This window comes from Geotrypetes seraphini, chromosome 9 (assembly GCF_902459505.1).
Source record: "Geotrypetes seraphini chromosome 9, aGeoSer1.1, whole genome shotgun sequence".
In the NCBI taxonomy this organism is placed as follows: Eukaryota; Metazoa; Chordata; class Amphibia; order Gymnophiona; family Dermophiidae; genus Geotrypetes; species Geotrypetes seraphini.
In genome coordinates, this window is record NC_047092.1 from 33,947,110 (window position 1) to 33,964,311 (window position 17,202).

The window sequence follows — 17,202 nt, forward strand, 5'->3', positions numbered from 1 at the left end:
AGCGATTCTCATATGCTCTTGCCCGTGCTCTCACAATGCTGAAAATGACTGCCGAGACTTTCTAAGGCAATTTAGAGTACCGTATTTTCACGCATATAACGCGCATATGTGTATAACACGCATACGCGTATAGCGCGCGGGTCCAAAGCATTTCTGTAAAAAAAATTTTTATATTACACGGTACACGCGTATACCGCACATGCTGCTATAACCTCCTCCCACTCCCGCTTACTCTTCTGGCCTGCGAACCGGCATCCTCCCCCCCGCTCACGTCACCCCCCTTCCCACGCGATCCTACATCCCCCCCAGCACCGCAAAACATCTCTTACCCGATTGGGCACCGGCACCAGCACCAATGCACAGGACGTGCCAGTGCCCAAAGATCCTCCCTCATTGTTGCTGGGCTGGGCTGGGCGGTGCGAGGGAGATCCTCCTTCTTCCTTGTGCCGGGCTGGACTGGGCTTTGAGCATTTGCGCATGCTCAAAGCCTTCTGGTCTCGCTCTCTCCGAGATTCTTGGTTCGCAGGGGGGATGTCGGATCGGAATGAAAAAAAAAATTGGACAACGCGCTCACGCGTATAACGCGCAAGGTTATGCACGGTTTGTAAAAATCGTGTATAACGCGCGTGTTATATGCGTGAAAATACGGTACTTTAAACATTTTGGGCCTGATTCTGTAAACAGTGCCATAAGCCAAGTGGTGATAGGCGTCCTACTGCCACCTAACTTTTTTGCTTTAATTGGCTTCAATCGGCACAGTAACTGACCATTCCATTAAAAATAAATTTAAAAGTTGTTTTAGAAAAAAATCTGTTTACTGTATTTTCAAAGAGCAGAACAATCTTTCATAATACAGTCAACAGACAAAGTAGACAATACAGCAATGGTGATGCGTCAAAAGCGTGGAGGACAGTGGCCTGCCGACAATCCTGCGCTGACATTTTGTACACACGAGAAATGCGCACCATCGCTTCCGCTGCTTTTGCGCTCTAAGGGGTGTGTGTGGTGGGAATCCCCCACTACACTTAGAAGTCCTCATGCTCCCATTGGGGGGGTGTGGGGGAAAAATCCCCCCACTACACTGAAAACTCCCAAACAGCGAAAACAACGGGAGTTTTCAGTATACTGGGGGGTTCCCCCACAAAGCCCCCCCCAACGGGAGCACGAGCAGTTCTAAGTGTAGTCTGGGTTCTCCCTCCCCCCACTCCCCCGTTCACAGCGTAAAACAGAAGGCCTCAAAACGCTGGAAGTTGCGGCGCGCTTTTCTCCTGTGCTTAAATGTCAGCACAGGATTGTTGGCGTGCCACTGTCCTCCGTGCTTTTGACAGTGTACCTAAAGCAACATATTACTCCCACCCCTCCCCAATCCCCAGAAAGTACATTCACCCTGGATCGAAAAGAACCCTACTGTTATACCAAGAAAGGCCAAAGAGGCCAAAAAATTACGCCTACAAACCCTCAAAAAAGGCCACCACCCACTCTTCATATTTTCACCACACCCCCTAAGAAAAATCAGGAGTGAAATACAAGAAAATACAGATTCCCAAACCTCAGACAACCAAACCAACCCACCATCCAAGCCCCCCCAAATGAAAAAAGTTGTTTAAGAAAGTAGGCATCGTAATTGTGCCTATACCAAGGTACCTAGAGGCGCCTAAGGTCAAAGTACGTGTGGTTAGGCGCAGAGATGACCTTAGGCGCCATTAGCCATGATTCTCAGTCACACATAGGTGCTAGTAATGTAGGCATTTAAAATCCTGGCTTATATTACCGGCACCTATCTTTTTATGTAGCCGTGATTCTGTTAATGATGCCTATTCATGATTGACACGTGAATGGCGCCATTTTTCTAGCCGCTGCCCAACTGCCATTTACAGAATCTGGCCCTTTGCACGCAACATGCTAAAAAACGCCAAAGTTAAAAAAAAAATAAAGAATGAAAGCATGTCTCTGGCGTACATTTCTGGTTAAAGTAGCTTCATTTTCTGTGCCTAGTGTCAATCTTTTGCTGAACTGACCCCTAAGTTAAATTCTGGACATATTTCTCTTTTTTTTTTACAGCTGAACTGATTTGTTCTGGGGTTGTTTTTTTTTTAATTTCAGGAATTTATTGCTTTTGGAGTTAGCAATGTGTTTTCGGGTGCTTTCTCGTGTTTTGTTGCCACAACTGCTCTGTCACGTACGGCTATCCAAGAAAGCACTGGAGGAAAGACACAGGTAACATTCTAATTATCCTTTGAAAAAATTTGGTAACCAGCTGAATCCAGGTCACTTAAAATAAGCAGATGCAGTCCTGAGTTGTTTATTTAGTAAAACCAGAGCCATATTTCTATAGAAGAGTGCTGCAAGAGAACTTCCAGAGAGGAAGAGAACTTTACTGGTATTTTTTTCTTTAATATTTACCATATTTTTCACTCCATAAGACGCACCTGACCATAACATGCACCCTAGATTTAGAGGAGGAAAACAAGAAAAAAAACATTCTGAACCCAGGCTCTGCACCCAGCCCCCCTCACTCCCTGTCAGGCTCTTCACACCACCCCACCCCACACTCCTTGCCAGGCTCTGCATTATGTCCCCCCTCTCTGCCAGGCTCTGCAGCCAACCCCACACTCCTTGCCAGGCTCTGCACCTTGTCCCCCCAGTACCTTTTTAAATCCCCCCATACCTTTTAAAAACACTCCCTGTCCCTGTACTTTTTTAAATCAACACCTCCCCGCCCTGTCCTACCTTTTAAAAACACCCTTGCACCTCTTCCTACCATGTATCAGAATGGGCAGGAGCCAGCTTTCTGCGTTGCTGCTTGGGCCTGCGCTGCTTCCTGAATATATGTCAGATTTGAAATGTGAATCCTGCCAGAGCTGATGTTAGACAGCGAGCGTGAGCTAGGACCTAACAGAGAGAGGAAAAGTCTTTTTTGTTTATTTTGTTTACAGCGCCATCATGGGGCTGGAGAAGGCAAAGGGGGCTGGGGTGAGTGAAGAGGCTGCAAAATAAACCAAAGCCAGGACATTTGAAAAAAATGCCCTATTGGCAGGAAAAGTGAATTGAATCGAATTGAAAAATCAATTCAATAGGTCAAATCAAATTGAATTTTTTTTCCCTGAATCAGGCAGCACTAGTGGATACCAAGTACACATGGATATTTTTCTGCAGTGCTGGGCATGATCTCATTTTCTCTGTGGACTTGCAGAAAATGCAATAATAAAGATGTAGAAGGAATGGGACTAAAACCAGGACCGACTCAGGCTGACCCTTCTGACTTGGAGTTATATGGTCACCCTCATTCAAGTCTTGCATTAAAGCTGCTTCTCCACACTTTCGTGGAGGCACATCTAGCCAGTCACATTTTTAGATTACTGCAATGAATATATATGAGAGAAATAGTGCCTCTGTTTGAAACCCATTGCATGCAAATCTGCCTTATGCATATTCACTGTGGTTATCCTGAAAACTGAGAAGCTCTGCATTAGAAAACAGTCACTTCTTCAACATCTGCGTTCTTGTTTTGCAGGTTGCCGGCTTGATCTCAGCTCTCATAGTTCTTATTGCCATTGTTGCACTAGGGAAACTCCTAGAGCCCCTGCAAAAGGTAACCTGCGCTTAATTTCTTTGGGCTGTCTAGGGCAGTTTGAGCCAGTCTTACAGCAAAGCATTCTGGGATTTGTAATATTGCTTGGTTTGTTGATAACAGTTAGCAGTGGACAGCTAGCAGACTCTGAACAGGCTCCTCATGGCCTGCCCTGCCAGGGCCTTCCCTCTGCCGCATTAGGAGACCCGACTGTATGTCATATCTCAGGGGGGGGGGAGGGGGATCAGTCAAGAAGTGCAGCACAGGGGGATGGTAAGGATGGAAAGCTGCTTCACAGGGGGATAGGAGGGATGGAAAGCTGCTGCACCTAGGGGAAGAGAGGAAGAACTGTTGCACATGGGGTAGAGGAGTGAAACAAAGAGGTAGAAAGGGGTGAGAGGGAGAAAACCTGCATATGGTGGAGGGGAGGGAGACATGCATGGAGAAGAGAGAGGGAGACGTGTTGGACATAAGGTAGAGGGCAGGGAGAGATGGTGCATGGGGAGAGAAAAAAAAATATTTCACATGATAATGGAGAGGAGGAAGGGAGAGATACTGCATGGAGGGGTATAGAGACATTTGACCCATGGCACAAAGCAGGGAGAGAGAGAGAGATGGTAGACAGTGGGGAAGAAATGTTGGCTATAGCAGTGGAAGAAAAGGTACAGAGGTAGAAGATGAATGGTAAGAACAGAGAAAGAAGAAAGCATCAAATGGGCAGGAGACCCTGGTGAACGAGTTAACAGATGACAAACAGAAACCAGAGCCTAGGACCAACATGATTTGAATAATAAAATGACCAGACAACAATAGGTAGAAAAATATGATTTTATTTTCTATTTTGTGATTACAATATGTCAGATTTGAAATGTGTAATTAGAGAGTTGCGCGGGAACAGAAATCCCACCCGTCCCTGCCAAAATCCCACTCGTCCCTGTGAGGAATCCCACCCGTCCCCATGAGGAATCCCTCCATCCCCACCCATCCCTATAAACTTCAGAAATAGTTATTTCATTTAATTATGCTACTGAATTAAAGGCTTTGGTAGAGACCCATTTACAAATAAGAAAAGACACTTTATTAATTTGGAAATATTAATTGGGAAGAATACATACTTTGTAAACGGGTTTCTACCAGAGCCTCTAATGTAAATATAAAATATAAATACTCAGCTGATGAGAACCCCCAAGCTGTCAGCTGAGGACTTCCTTTCAGTTGGCCGGGGGCCCCTTCTGCCAAGCTTGGCAGGCAGCAGTAGCGTCCCTGAGTCACAAATGCTGGCACCTCAGTGGCTCATGGATGCTGCCAGTGACTGCTGTGCTTGGTGGAGGGAAGTTCTGGCTGTCTCTAGAGGAGGTCCTCTGCTGGCGATGCTTGGGGATCCCCATCAGTCACAGCAAGGGTCAGCAAGTACTTCAACACTGTAGAAATAAAACCAGAAATGCATTTCCTTTTCTATTGAACACAGTACAAAGACATCTGCTATATACATTTCTCAAAGCTATCATATTTTAGTCAATAAATTCCGTTTTTTCCTTTGTTGTCTGGAGACTTATTTTTCCATAAAGTTGGTCCCAGTTTCTTTTTTCCGCTTTCCCATCTTCTGTAAATTCTTCTGTTGCTGCCCATTGTTTCCTCCTACCATGGTCCAGCATTTATCCCTTTCTCATCTTTCATGCCTGCCCACCAGCCCCATGCCCAACATTTCTCCTTCTATCACCCCTCTCCAGCACCATGCCACATCTCTCCCTCCATTCCCTTCACCACTGTGTCCAACATTCCTCCCTCTTGCATCCATTTCAATCTGCCCCACTGTTCCCGTTCCACCACAATATTTCTCCCTCTCATCTGTACCTCCCTCCTTCCCTATGACCAAAAATTCTCCTTTCTTCCATTCCCATGTACACAACCATCTCCCGCGGCTATATGATGCGTTCTGGCTATCAAATACTTGTATTGTTGGTCCTTACACGTGTGATACATCCCAAGAATGTGGACCTGCAACACAAGCCAGTGAGCTGTAGGAACAAGATGGATATTCAAAAATCACACCCTATAGCCCTGCTCTTCAGTTCATTTTCTGGGGAAAAAAATGTGTGTGATACTGGAACTATATAATCTCTAGTGAAACAGGAGGTAGCACCGGGCAAACATTGATCATACAGGATATTGAACAGTCCTTCTGTACAGTACTTCTGGCTGGCACATATCGTTTCTTTGTTATGCTGGAAAACATTGATTACAATGCTGACATTAATATTTTTCTTTCCTTGCAACCTAATCTCCGTGTCATTTGTTAAATATTGCCCACTCTTGCTTAAAAGATTTTTGACCATTCCGGATGTATCTAGGACCACTCAATTGAGGAGGAAAGAATTTTTGAAATTGAAGGACAGAGTTTTGGCCCTGGAGGCATCCTTTTACCTGAAATTTCCCTGTAAATGTTTGGTTAAGTTACAAGATATTGAGTATGCTTTTTGGGATCCTATACAACTACAACAATTTTTAGTTGCAAGAGAACAGAAATGAGATTTGTTTCACCTAGCTGAGAATGTGAGGAGAATTAATTTAATTAATATCCCAATTTAAGGAATGATTCAAGGTTCTCTAGTGCAGTGTTTTTCAACCTTTTTTGGGCAAAGGCACACTTGTTTCATGAAAAAAATCACGAGGCACACCACCACCTAGAAAATGTTAAAAAATTTAACTCTCTGCCTATATTGACTATATATAAAGTAATTCTCTTGAATAGGAATCAAATAAACACAAAGAAAGTATTTTATAATTACTTTATTACGAAATAAAAATTATAAAATACTTTATTCAGTGCGAAACCTGGGCCTGTTTGGCTGAACACAAAGCTGATATTCTGGCTGGAATGGAAGAAAGACACACACGTAGCTCTTCGTCAACAGCTCTCAGTCTCTCTCTGTATTTGGTTTTTATAGCATACAAAAATAGACAAATATACCCTCCATCCTTTTTATTAAACCACAATAGCAGTTTTTAGCGCAGGGAGCTGCGCTGAATGTCCAGCGCTGCTCTTGACGCTCATAGGCTCCCTGCGCTAAAAACCACTAATGCGGTTTAGTAAAAGGTGACCATATTGTAAAATATAGACAGCAGATATAAATTCAGAACTGTGCATAGTAAGTGAAGGGAAGTTTTCATCTCTGGGAATTTACCCAGTTAACTATTAAGTTATTTGGGCAAATTCCTTTGAAAACTGTGGTAATACTGCCTCCACTTTGCTAAATTTAAAATGAAATCATTTTTCCTACCTTGTCTGGTGATTTCTGGTTGCACTTTCTTCTTCTGACTGTGCATCCAATCTTTCTTCCCTTCTATCAGCCTGTATGCTTTCTCTCCTCCACACCTCATTCCCTCCCCCAACTTTTTCTTCCTCTCTCCCTGACCTTTCTTTCTTTTTTTCTGTTTCTCTTCTTTCCTTCTGTTTCCCTGCCTGCCCCCTTTCTTTCTTTCTCCCTGCCGTTCCCCAAGCCACTGCCACTGCCGCTGCCATCGGGGAACAGGACCCACCAATGGATAACAGGCCCCAAAGCCGACGCCGACGCATGCTCTCCCTGACGTCAATTCTACAATCGGAGAGGAAGTTCCGCCCAGCCAGGCAGCGATTGGCTGGCCCGAACTTCCTCTCCGACTGCAGAATTGACGTCGGGGAGAGGAAGACTGATAGGTCCGATAGATTAGATCGCCAAGACAAAGCGAGTCCTGGGTGATCGACTCACTTTGCCTTGGTGAGCTACTGGCGCCCCTGCCTCGGGCCCCCTGTCAGCTCCGGGCCCGGCGGCCCTGCGGCACACCAGGCAACATCTCGCGGCACACTAGTGTGCCGCGGAACAGCGGTTGAAAAACACTGCTCTAGTGTGAACCGAGAATTATTGTCCTTTATTTTCCTGAATTTATTTGATGAGAAATAGTAACATGTGCTCCCCATTAATGTGGGCTTAAAAGGAATTATGTATGTATGGTTTGATTATGTATTGTTTTATATGATTTTTCCTTTTTTCCTTTGGAATTGCTGGATATTGTAAAGTATTCAAAATTATAAATTAAATTAGATTAAAAAAAAGATTTTTGACCACTGACTAAAAATAACCTGAGGAGAGCTGCCAATGGCTATAAATTAACCTTTGACTGTGTAACAGCACACAGTCAGAAGACCTTCCTTGCCATTGCTCTGTGACCGATGGAAGCCAATTTCTCATAAACAACCTTTCCTGATTTAATCTATTTGCTTTCATCCTCTGCTTTGAAAATAATGGGGCTTGTTTATTACGGTGAATGCCCTGTGCAGCCTAGAACACTGTGGGTTTACATGAGGTTCTAAATGTGCCTCCTTAAACGGAATGAGAGGGAATGGGTAATTCAGGGAATGCAGCACTCTTTACAAGGAGCTGTACAAGCGACTCTGGCCAAAGGTTGAGAAATGATTTTATCCTCTGAACCTTTAACCAGAGGGGAGTCCCTCAGCTCTGCCGCACCGAGGACATCTTTGTAAGATAACCCTTGAATTTTGGAAGCCCTCCCCTATGTTTTTTCAAATATGGTTGCAGCTCTCTATTCCCAAGTTCATGCCTTGTGTCCAAAAACGCACTCCCTCCCCCTTTTTGTGTTCCCCCTCCCAGCCCTCATCTTTAAGCAAATTACCAGCCAAATGGAGCTCGAGCCGCGAGGCTCGTCTTCTATTCCCTGCCTGCACTGCCCCAGCACACACAGCCGACCGGAAGTCTTCCCCGATGTCAGCGCTGACGTTGGAGGGAGGGAGGGCTTTGCTTAAGCCCTCCCTCCGACGCCAGCGCTGACATGAGGGAAGACTTCCGGGCGGCTGTGTGCTGTGGCAGGGCAGGTAGGAAAAAGAAGACGAGCCTCGCGGCTCGAGTTGCATCGAACCCCGCAGGATCCCCGCGACCCTCGGAGGCGTCCACAAGGGATCCCCGCGACCCTAGGGGGCATCCCCACGGGATCCCTGTGACCCGAAGGGGGAACCCGCGGGATTCCCGTCGTCCCCGTTCCCGTGCAACTCTCTAATGTGTATCCTGCCAGAACTGGTGTTAGACAGTGAGAGTGAGCCAGGACCTAACAGAGAGAGGGTTGGAGAGGGCAAAGGGTGGATGTTAAATAGTATTAGTAGGATGGAAGTTAAAAACCCTTGAGATTGAATGAGTCTTTTTTCCTAATATTAGATTTTTCTTTTTGGTCTGTTTGTTGCCTTTCTCCACAGTCTGTGCTGGCTGCTATCGTCATTGCTAACCTGAAGGGGATGTTCTGGCAGGTGCTGGATGTGCCCCGCTTGTGGAGACAGAATAAATTTGACTCTGTAAGTAGCTAAATGGATTTGAACTTTTATCGGGAAAGTCACTCCAGGATATACCACAGTTAGCTCCGCTAGCAGTGGCGTGTGGTCAGGGTCTTCAGGGAATTCACTCCGCCCCCCCCCCCCCTAAAGGCCCTGAGGGCACTGCTCTGAATTTGATTGGTTGAGCAGGCAACAGGCAGATGTTGCTTAGCTAATCAAATTTAGATCAGTGCTGTCAAGGTCTTCAGGGGGGTTTTGGAGAATCAAATGTAATACACCCCTCCACTTCTTTTATGTTCTTATTGTAAATTATTTTCAACCATGAAAATATACTTCTAAGAAGGAGGAAAAAGCCTCATATCTCCGTCTGATATTCTGACCAATCCAGTCCCATTCTTCATTGAGCTGCATGCCGGACGGACGGGTTTGGCATCCGTCTGTCCAACCAACCTAAAATAGGTACGGGGAAGGGCGGGTGGGGTGGGGGGGTCATGGGATCGGCTGGGGGGTCACGGGTCGGCTGGGGGGGCTGATCGGGGGTTCTGGGGGGGCGGACGTTGAGGGGGAGGGGGGTGCGTCGAGGGCAGGAGGGCCTGGGATCCCTCCTGCCCGTACTGTAGTGGGGGTGGGGGTAGGGGGTCGCCTGGGCCAGGAGGGCTTGGGCTCCCTCCTGGCCCAAACGAGTCGGGGGTGCCGCGGGTGCCTGGGGCAAGAGGGCTTGGACTCCCTCTTGCCCCGATATTGTCGGGAGGGGGGTCGCGGTTTGACATGGCAGGAGGGCTTGGGCACCCTCCTGCCTGGATCGTTGTTGGGGGGGGAGGATTTTGACAGACACCGGTTACAGAATCCAGCTTTTAGGCAAAGGACTGGCTCCTCCTTTGCCTAAAAGCCCTTCTGTTGGACGTTTTTGGCTTAGGCGTGTTTTTTTTTCATTATGGTTAAAAAGTGTAGACGTGCTGGGGGGTATTTTTAGACTTAGTGGAGATTGGGCGTTTAGGCAGAGGAAGGCCATAATCAAAACATGGACGTATGTTTTGGTTATGGACACTTTCCCTGCTTCTGGGTTGAACGTTTAGGGACTTAGGCCAAAAGGGGACTTAGACGTTTTTTTTTATTTTGCCCCTCCACGTGAATATGTTAAGGAAAGGTGATAATTGCTTATGTACCCTTGTGTTGCTCCAAACAGGCAGTTACTCTGAAACGGATTGCTTGATATTTTCCAAATATGTATCTTTCGTTGTTCAATTTATTTTTCATGTAGCTAATCTGGGTTTTCACATGTGCGGCATCCATCATTCTGGGCCTTGACCTGGGGCTCCTGGCCGGCTTGATATTTGGATTATTGACGGTTGTGCTAAGAGTTCAGTTGTAAGTAGATTCACTATCTCTTGATTTTAGATTAACTCATCCTTCTTCCCATTTGTAAAGGTATTCCACCCAAATTGTTTTCCCCTGCACCCCAATCTCTGACTAGATACTTCCTTTTGATTCAAACCATCTTGGCTCTCTTCCATTTGCAATTTGTATCCCATAAAGTACTTTTTCTGTTCCCCTTACATCTCATACACTCATTGTATGTATCTTGTTGTAAACATCTCTTACTTCCTGTTGTAAACATCTCTTACTTCCTGTTGTAAACATCTCTTACTCTCATTGTATGTAACTTGTTGTAAACCGCTTTGAACTTATGGACACACAGTGCCGGGTTTTGAAAAACCGTCCGGACCCCCAGACCTCAAAAGGAGGACATGCCCGGGGAAATCCGGATGCCTGGCAACCCTAACAAAGTGTAAGAAAACATTGTATGAGAGGTACCTCCATGACAGGGATCTCAAAGTCCCTCCTCGAGGGCCGCAATACGGTCGGGTCTTCAGGATTTCCCCAATGAATATGCATTGAAAGCAGTGCTTGCACATAGATCTCGTGCATATTCGTTGGGGAAATCCTGAAAACCCGACTGGATTGCAGCCCTCAAGGAGGGACTTTGAGACCCCTGCTCCACGAATAAATAGCAGCATAGAGGTGTAGCTGCTAATTTAGAAAGAGGGCTATTTGTGTGTAGGGATGTCCAGAGAACAATACTGCAGACATGATGTACTTAAGTCCAAGAGCTCCTTTTACTAAGCTGCGCGTGCTACATTGCTGAGCGCACTACACGCTACACACAACATGCTAACACCTCCATAGAGCTTGCTTTAGGATTTTCTGTGTAGCGCGGGGGTTAGCGTGCGCTAAAAACGTTAGCACAATATAGTAAAAGAAGCCCCAAGTCTATATAATAAATATATATAAATTATCCTTCCTCCTCTCTACGCGGTATTCTCTATGCAGGTAAACTGGGAAAATCTCTTCTCTTCAAAATCACAGGTCTCTGGAACGACCTTACTATCCCGTTGCGGAACCTGGGCTCCCTCCAACTATTCCGCAAACAACTGAAAACTTGGCTCTTCTCTTAACATGTAATTCTATTTTCCCCCTTATTCTTCCATTCTACATATAAGCTCATGTAAACCTTTTCCTTTCTCTTCTTATATTTTAAGTTCTTGTAAACCACGCCGAGCTCCACTTCCATGGAGAGGATGCGGTATAAAAACTTAAGGTTTAGTTTAGTTTAGTTTAATAAACATTGTCTTTAGGGTGTTGTCTGCCTTTGTAATCAAGGAACAAGGACCCGACATGGTTCCTGCAGTTATATTAGATATTCTTTGTGCTTTTGTGTGCGGATGTCACCATGTTTAATTTACTAGGAGGCACTGTAGGAGAAGTAGTTTGGATGAGCCTAACATATGGACATGGATTTTCCATCTTACAAGGAAAATCCATGTTGCTAAAAAAAAAAAATAAATTCTAGATGTCAGCATTTACACCTGCTCCAGGTATGAATAAGTGCTCGCTCTAAGAGGCACGAATCAATGTCGAGGTTGAGGCATCCCATAAATCTGCCCCCTCCGATCACCACTGCCAGTGGTCCAATCCTCCCCCCCTCTCCCAAGGTATCCGATTCCCTTTCTCACTTCCCCCAATAGTCAACCCTCCAACATATCAAATCCCTCTACTCTCTGAAAGCATACCCCCATGGAAATAAGTCCTCCTGTCAATGATGAGCCACCTCTAAACCTCCCCTTGCAGACCTCCTACCCTAATTTGCATCTGTACCCTTACCAGATTTCCTGTTGCTTAGTTGAAGCAGGAGGAATCCCTTCCTGTTCTTAGAGCCCCAGATTCCAAAATGGCCACCGTGTTAATCTTGCAGTGGGGTCATGGTGACCCTTTTGGAATGCGAAGCTGTAAGAGCAGGGGTGAGTAGGGATCAAGCATGTTCCTGCTACTCACCAGGCTGGTAAGGTCAAAGATGGCAATCAGGATTTGGTTTAAGGAGGCTGGCCAGGGGAGGAATCTTAGGACGGTGGTCATTGTTGTTCTTTTTGGGAGCTTGTGTCTGGAATAGATTGGATATTTGGGGGGGGGGGGAAGGGAATGGATATGTTGGAGGATCACCTGTCAGGATGGTTTGAGGATGGAATCAGATACCTTAGGAAGTGGAGGGATTGGAAGGCTGCAGGGGTGATCAGAGGGGCATTGCAGGAATTGATGCCAGGGTATTTAGGCCTGGTTTTTCTTGGCTTAAATGCTTACCTTTTATAGAATCACATTAAGCACTGTCCTAGTCAGTGCTGATTTGTTGGTGCTGTATATAGAAGTAGGCCCTAAGGCATGGGTGTCAAAGTCCTTCCTCGAGGGCCGCAATCCAATCGGGTTTTCAGGATTTCCCCAATGAATATGCATGAGATCTATTAGCATACAATGAAAGCAGTGCTTGCAAATAGATCCCATGCATATTCATTGGGGAAATCCTGAAAACCCAACTGGATTGCGCGCCTCGAGGAGAGACTTTGACCCCCCTGCCCTAAGGGTTCAATGGGAGAGTTCAAATGGAATCCCAGAATCCAAGTGAGGATACTTACAGACCGCCCTTCACAGTAACAGCAGAGCGGTTTACAAATTTAAAAGCAAAAGAAAGGAACTCCAGTATCAAAGGAAAGATAAAATAAATATAACCTCCTGAATAAGAAATAAAGTCTATAAAAAACAAAATCTGAAAAAGCTGCAGTCTGGAATCCCTCCAATCCAAAAGGGTCGAATTACAGTAGATAATAAAAAATCTACTAAGAGTATACTGAACCGAAAAGACAGGTTTTCAAAAGGCTTCTGAATTTTGCAGTACGGAATTTGATAGGAAGAGAATTCCATAAATATGGTGCAGAAGCAAAAGAAAGGCAGAATTTTGCATTGAAGTCAGTCTTGCCAGGTGAACTGAGGGTAGAGACAATTGCTGAGAGCGTAAATTTCTAATTGGTCTGTATGGTGCCAAAAACTTTGATAAGTAGTCTGGTGTACCTAAATGTAAAGCTTTGAAAGTCAAGGTTAATGTTTTGTGCATTAAACGTTATGTTGAAAAAAAAGTACTGTTTTGCTGTTCCTCCCACAGTGCTATGAGAAGCACAGATCTAAGGTGGTCAGCATTCTCCCCCATAACAGCTGACAGGTGTATCTCATTTTCTCCTACCCAGTACCTAGGACCACAAAAGGCCACTCCTGGATCTCCAGGTCTTGCAAAGAATAAGAACATAAGAAAAGCCTTACTGGGTCAGACCAATGGTCCAACAAGCCCAGTAGCCCATTCTCAGGGTAGCCAATCCCGGTCACTAGTACCTGGCAAATACCCAAAGAGTAGCACCATTCCATTCAGAATCCTAAAGAATAGCAAGATTCTAGAATCCCAAAGATTCAAAGTAACAAAAGATTCCGGAACCCCAAAGAGTAGCAACATTCCATGCTACTGATCCAGGACATGCAGTGACTTCCCCCATGTCTTTCTCCAGGACTTTTCCTCCAGGAAATTGTCCAAGCCTTTTTTAAAACCAGCTGCAGTAATTATATCTTTATGTCATGGAAAGCAAGTAATTAAATCCGAGCCAGAACTGCTGGGCTACTTTCACTTTTACTAGTTAGGAGGTATTTATTATTTTATACCAGAGATACCTCGTGTGGAGTGTTTCACGATGAATCCTTGGTTATTATGAACTCTCAGTGGCAAAGTTGATGCTAATGCTGGTTTTCTTTCCTATTAGCCCCTCGTGTGCATCTCTAGGAAACATTCCAGGTACAGACATCTATAAGAGCGTCAAGGAATACAAAAATGTAAGCGTTGCGTTCTGCATTTGAAACATTTTTCTTCAAGAGAGGTTGTCAAAGCTTGGGACACCGAACATTTGGGTACTAAGGGCCTGATTCTATAAACGGCGCCGTAATTGAGGCCGCCTCGCTAAAATCCGCACGTGGAGCAGTGGCCTAGTGGTTCGGGCTGCAGCCTCAGCACCCTGAGGTTGCAGGTTCAAGCCCAGCGCTGCTCCTTGTGACCCTGGGCAAGTCACTTAACTCTCCATTGCTAGTCAGATTATGAGCTCACCAGGACTGATAGGGAGAAATACTTGAGTACCTGAATGTAAACCGTTTAGGCTGTAAGTTATATATAAATACTAAAATAAATAAATTAGCTTAAATGGTGTGGTAATAGACCACAAAGGAAAAAACAGGGGGGAAAAAACAAAACCATAACTAACAATATGTACAAAACAGAGTGGAATTGTCCAGAAAAAGAATGATATGCACTAAAAAAGTGTCCTCCAATCCGTCTGGTAATTTGAAGATCTTTATTGTTCCAACATCAAAATAACACATTCATCGACTGAATGACTCGACATGTACATGTTTCGGCCGACATGGTTCCTGCAGTTTTACGTATGGCGTCAGCCAACGGTACTCGTATCACACGCTGGATGATATCCTTCTGAAATTGGCTTTTGATAAAATCATTTGAGTGCCAGCATACTTCTTAGATCATCATTCGTGATTTCTAAGACTCCTGAGGCAGGCCTGATGACCGAAACACGTACATGTCGAGTCATTGAGTAGATGAATGTGTTATTTTGATGTTGGAACAATAAAGATCTTCAAATTACCAGACGGATTGGAGGACACTTTTTTAGTGCACGTCATTCTTTTTCTGGACAATTCCACTCTGTTTTGTACATGTGGTAATAGACCACACCATTGAAGTTAATTGAATAATTAATAAAAAAAAGTAAATAGATAAGCGTGGAATTCCACGCAGTGCCTAGCGATGCCTAAGTGGAGGCACCTTCTTCTAACACGTAACAATGCCTACCTGAAAAGTAGACTTGGAACTAGATTCACTTACCTCTTTCCGTGCCCGATCCGTGCAGGTCCGACCAATTCACAACACAAAAAAAATTAAAATGAGGGCGATCGGAGGAACGCCCCCCTCCGACCGCACGGACCGCTATTGTGCGATCATGACGCAAGCGCAGACCATCCGCTTTTCCTGCAGATGGTCTGCGCATGTGTTTTGTGTCCGTTTTGGCTTTTTTTTTTTTTTCTGGCCCTGAGTCTCCTGCTCTGGAAGGGTGATCCCCGGCGTTTAAAAGCAGGCAATTTTTTGACTCTCCTGCCCTCTGCCACCCTTCCCCGCAGTGCAGCCCCGCTTTAAAACTACGGGCTCGCACTATGGGGAAGGGTGACAGAGAGCAGGAGAGTAAGGGCAGGCAGAGAGCAGGTTGCGGCAGAGAGCAGGAGTCGGGGGAAGCAAAGAGAGTCGGGGCAGGCAGAGAGCAGGTCGTGGCAGAGAGCAGGAGTCGGGGGAAGCAAAGAGAGTCAGGGGCAGGCAGAGAGCAGGAGTCAGGGGAGGCAAAGAGAGTCGGGGCAGGCAGAGAGCAGGTCGCGGCAGAGAGCAGGAGAGTCGGGGGAGACGGAGAGAGAAGAGTCGGGGCAGGCAGTACTCCGAGTGGAGCCTCACCAAAGACTGAGCAGTTTTGTACACAAGCGACTGGTCCTCACCAGTCACTTGTTCTTGATCGGCCAGCCAGTCGGTGTGTCAGGAAAAAAGGGCAGTGAATCGCATTCTTCCTGCTTTGCATGCAGATTCCCCTCATTTGCATGCACGGATCGGGATCGGATCGCTACGCAGGCTAGTGAATCGGGTCAGAGGGAAATCAGGTCGCAAAGGGCTCGCAAACCGATCAGTACACGATAGGTTTGCTTAGTGAATCTAGCCCTTGGTTAGGGAGAATCGGTGTGGTTGACTTAGGCGTCGCTAGGCATATGAGTCAGGTACCGGTAATTTAGGCCGGGATAATACTACTTAGTGCCAATTATTGATAATTAACATCAATTATCAGCTCATTGTTATATTAAGTTACACTCGCAAATGATCTTTGCATGTGCAACTTTGTATGCATGTGCAACTCCCCAAGTTTACACAATTTGGAGGATATGTTTATTCAGAGAATTGGACCATACCAGCTGGATCACTAATGTGCTTTTATTCCCCAGATTGTAGAGCCAGAAGGCGTAAAGATCCTCAGATTTTCCAGTCCTATTTTCTATGGCAACATCGATGGCTTAAAAAATTGCCTCAAATCTGCTGTAAGTAAAGGACGTCTGACACAGTGTTATAAATTAGGGCTGCAGAAAGATTGAAAATTTTAATTGTGATTAATTGCTCAATTAAAACTTTTAATCATGTGATTAAAAGATACCACACCCCCTCTCTACCTTCTCCCACCCCTCTGCCCTCCTGGTCCAACATCTCTCCCTCTCTTCTATCCCCTTCCCCTCTGTGGCCACCATCCCCCTTCTTTTCTTCCATCCTCTATAAGAAATGTCACCTATACATGCAATATGCAACAGTGTCTACCCTCTCTTTCTTTGTTCTTTAAAAATGTCTGCCCTTTCCTTTTCTGCCTTCTACCCACCCTCCCACCCAATGTTTGCCCTCTTTCCTTCTTCCCTTTCCCTCCAGTGTCTACCCTCTCCCCCGCCCCCCAATAAAAAAAAGGGCTCACCTTTTGGCAGGAGTAGAGCAAGCAATCAAATTCACTGGGGTTTTGATGGGATGAGTCCTCCATGCTGGTTGAAAAAAACAAAAGGAATTGACCCCAAAATATCCACAAAGAAGAAAATCCAGAGAAAACCAAAAAAACTCTTTGGAATGACGATGTTCCCGAATGGACTTTATTTGAAAGTATCAAAGTTCCAAAGGTACACTAAAATCCACATAAAATAATTTCATCCACATAAAAGTAAATCATCCACATAAGAGCCTTAAAGGACCTAGTCTGCTAGGGATACAAGACCCAACACGGTCCGCGTTTCGACAAAAAGTTTTCTTCAGGGGTCCTTGGGGGGTCCTATAAAGGTGAGTACGTGGGAAACAATTGTGTGGTGAACC

The 17,202-nt window shown here is 45.4% G+C and overlaps 1 protein-coding gene across 2 annotated transcripts in view; it reads left to right on the forward strand.

The window, feature by feature from the left end:
* The window catches only part of SLC26A4 (solute carrier family 26 member 4), a 60,051-nt gene that overhangs the window by 22,722 nt on the left and 20,127 nt on the right, over window positions 1-17,202 (forward strand). For both annotated transcript variants that reach the window (XM_033959087.1, XM_033959086.1), the window contains exons 10-15: window positions 2,104-2,217; window positions 3,515-3,592; window positions 8,817-8,912; window positions 10,153-10,259; window positions 14,024-14,093; window positions 16,305-16,397. In XM_033959087.1, coding sequence (XP_033814978.1) covers window positions 2,104-2,217; window positions 3,515-3,592; window positions 8,817-8,912; window positions 10,153-10,259; window positions 14,024-14,093; window positions 16,305-16,397 — 558 coding nt within the window. The remainder of the gene's footprint in view (window positions 1-2,103; window positions 2,218-3,514; window positions 3,593-8,816; window positions 8,913-10,152; window positions 10,260-14,023; window positions 14,094-16,304; window positions 16,398-17,202) is intronic.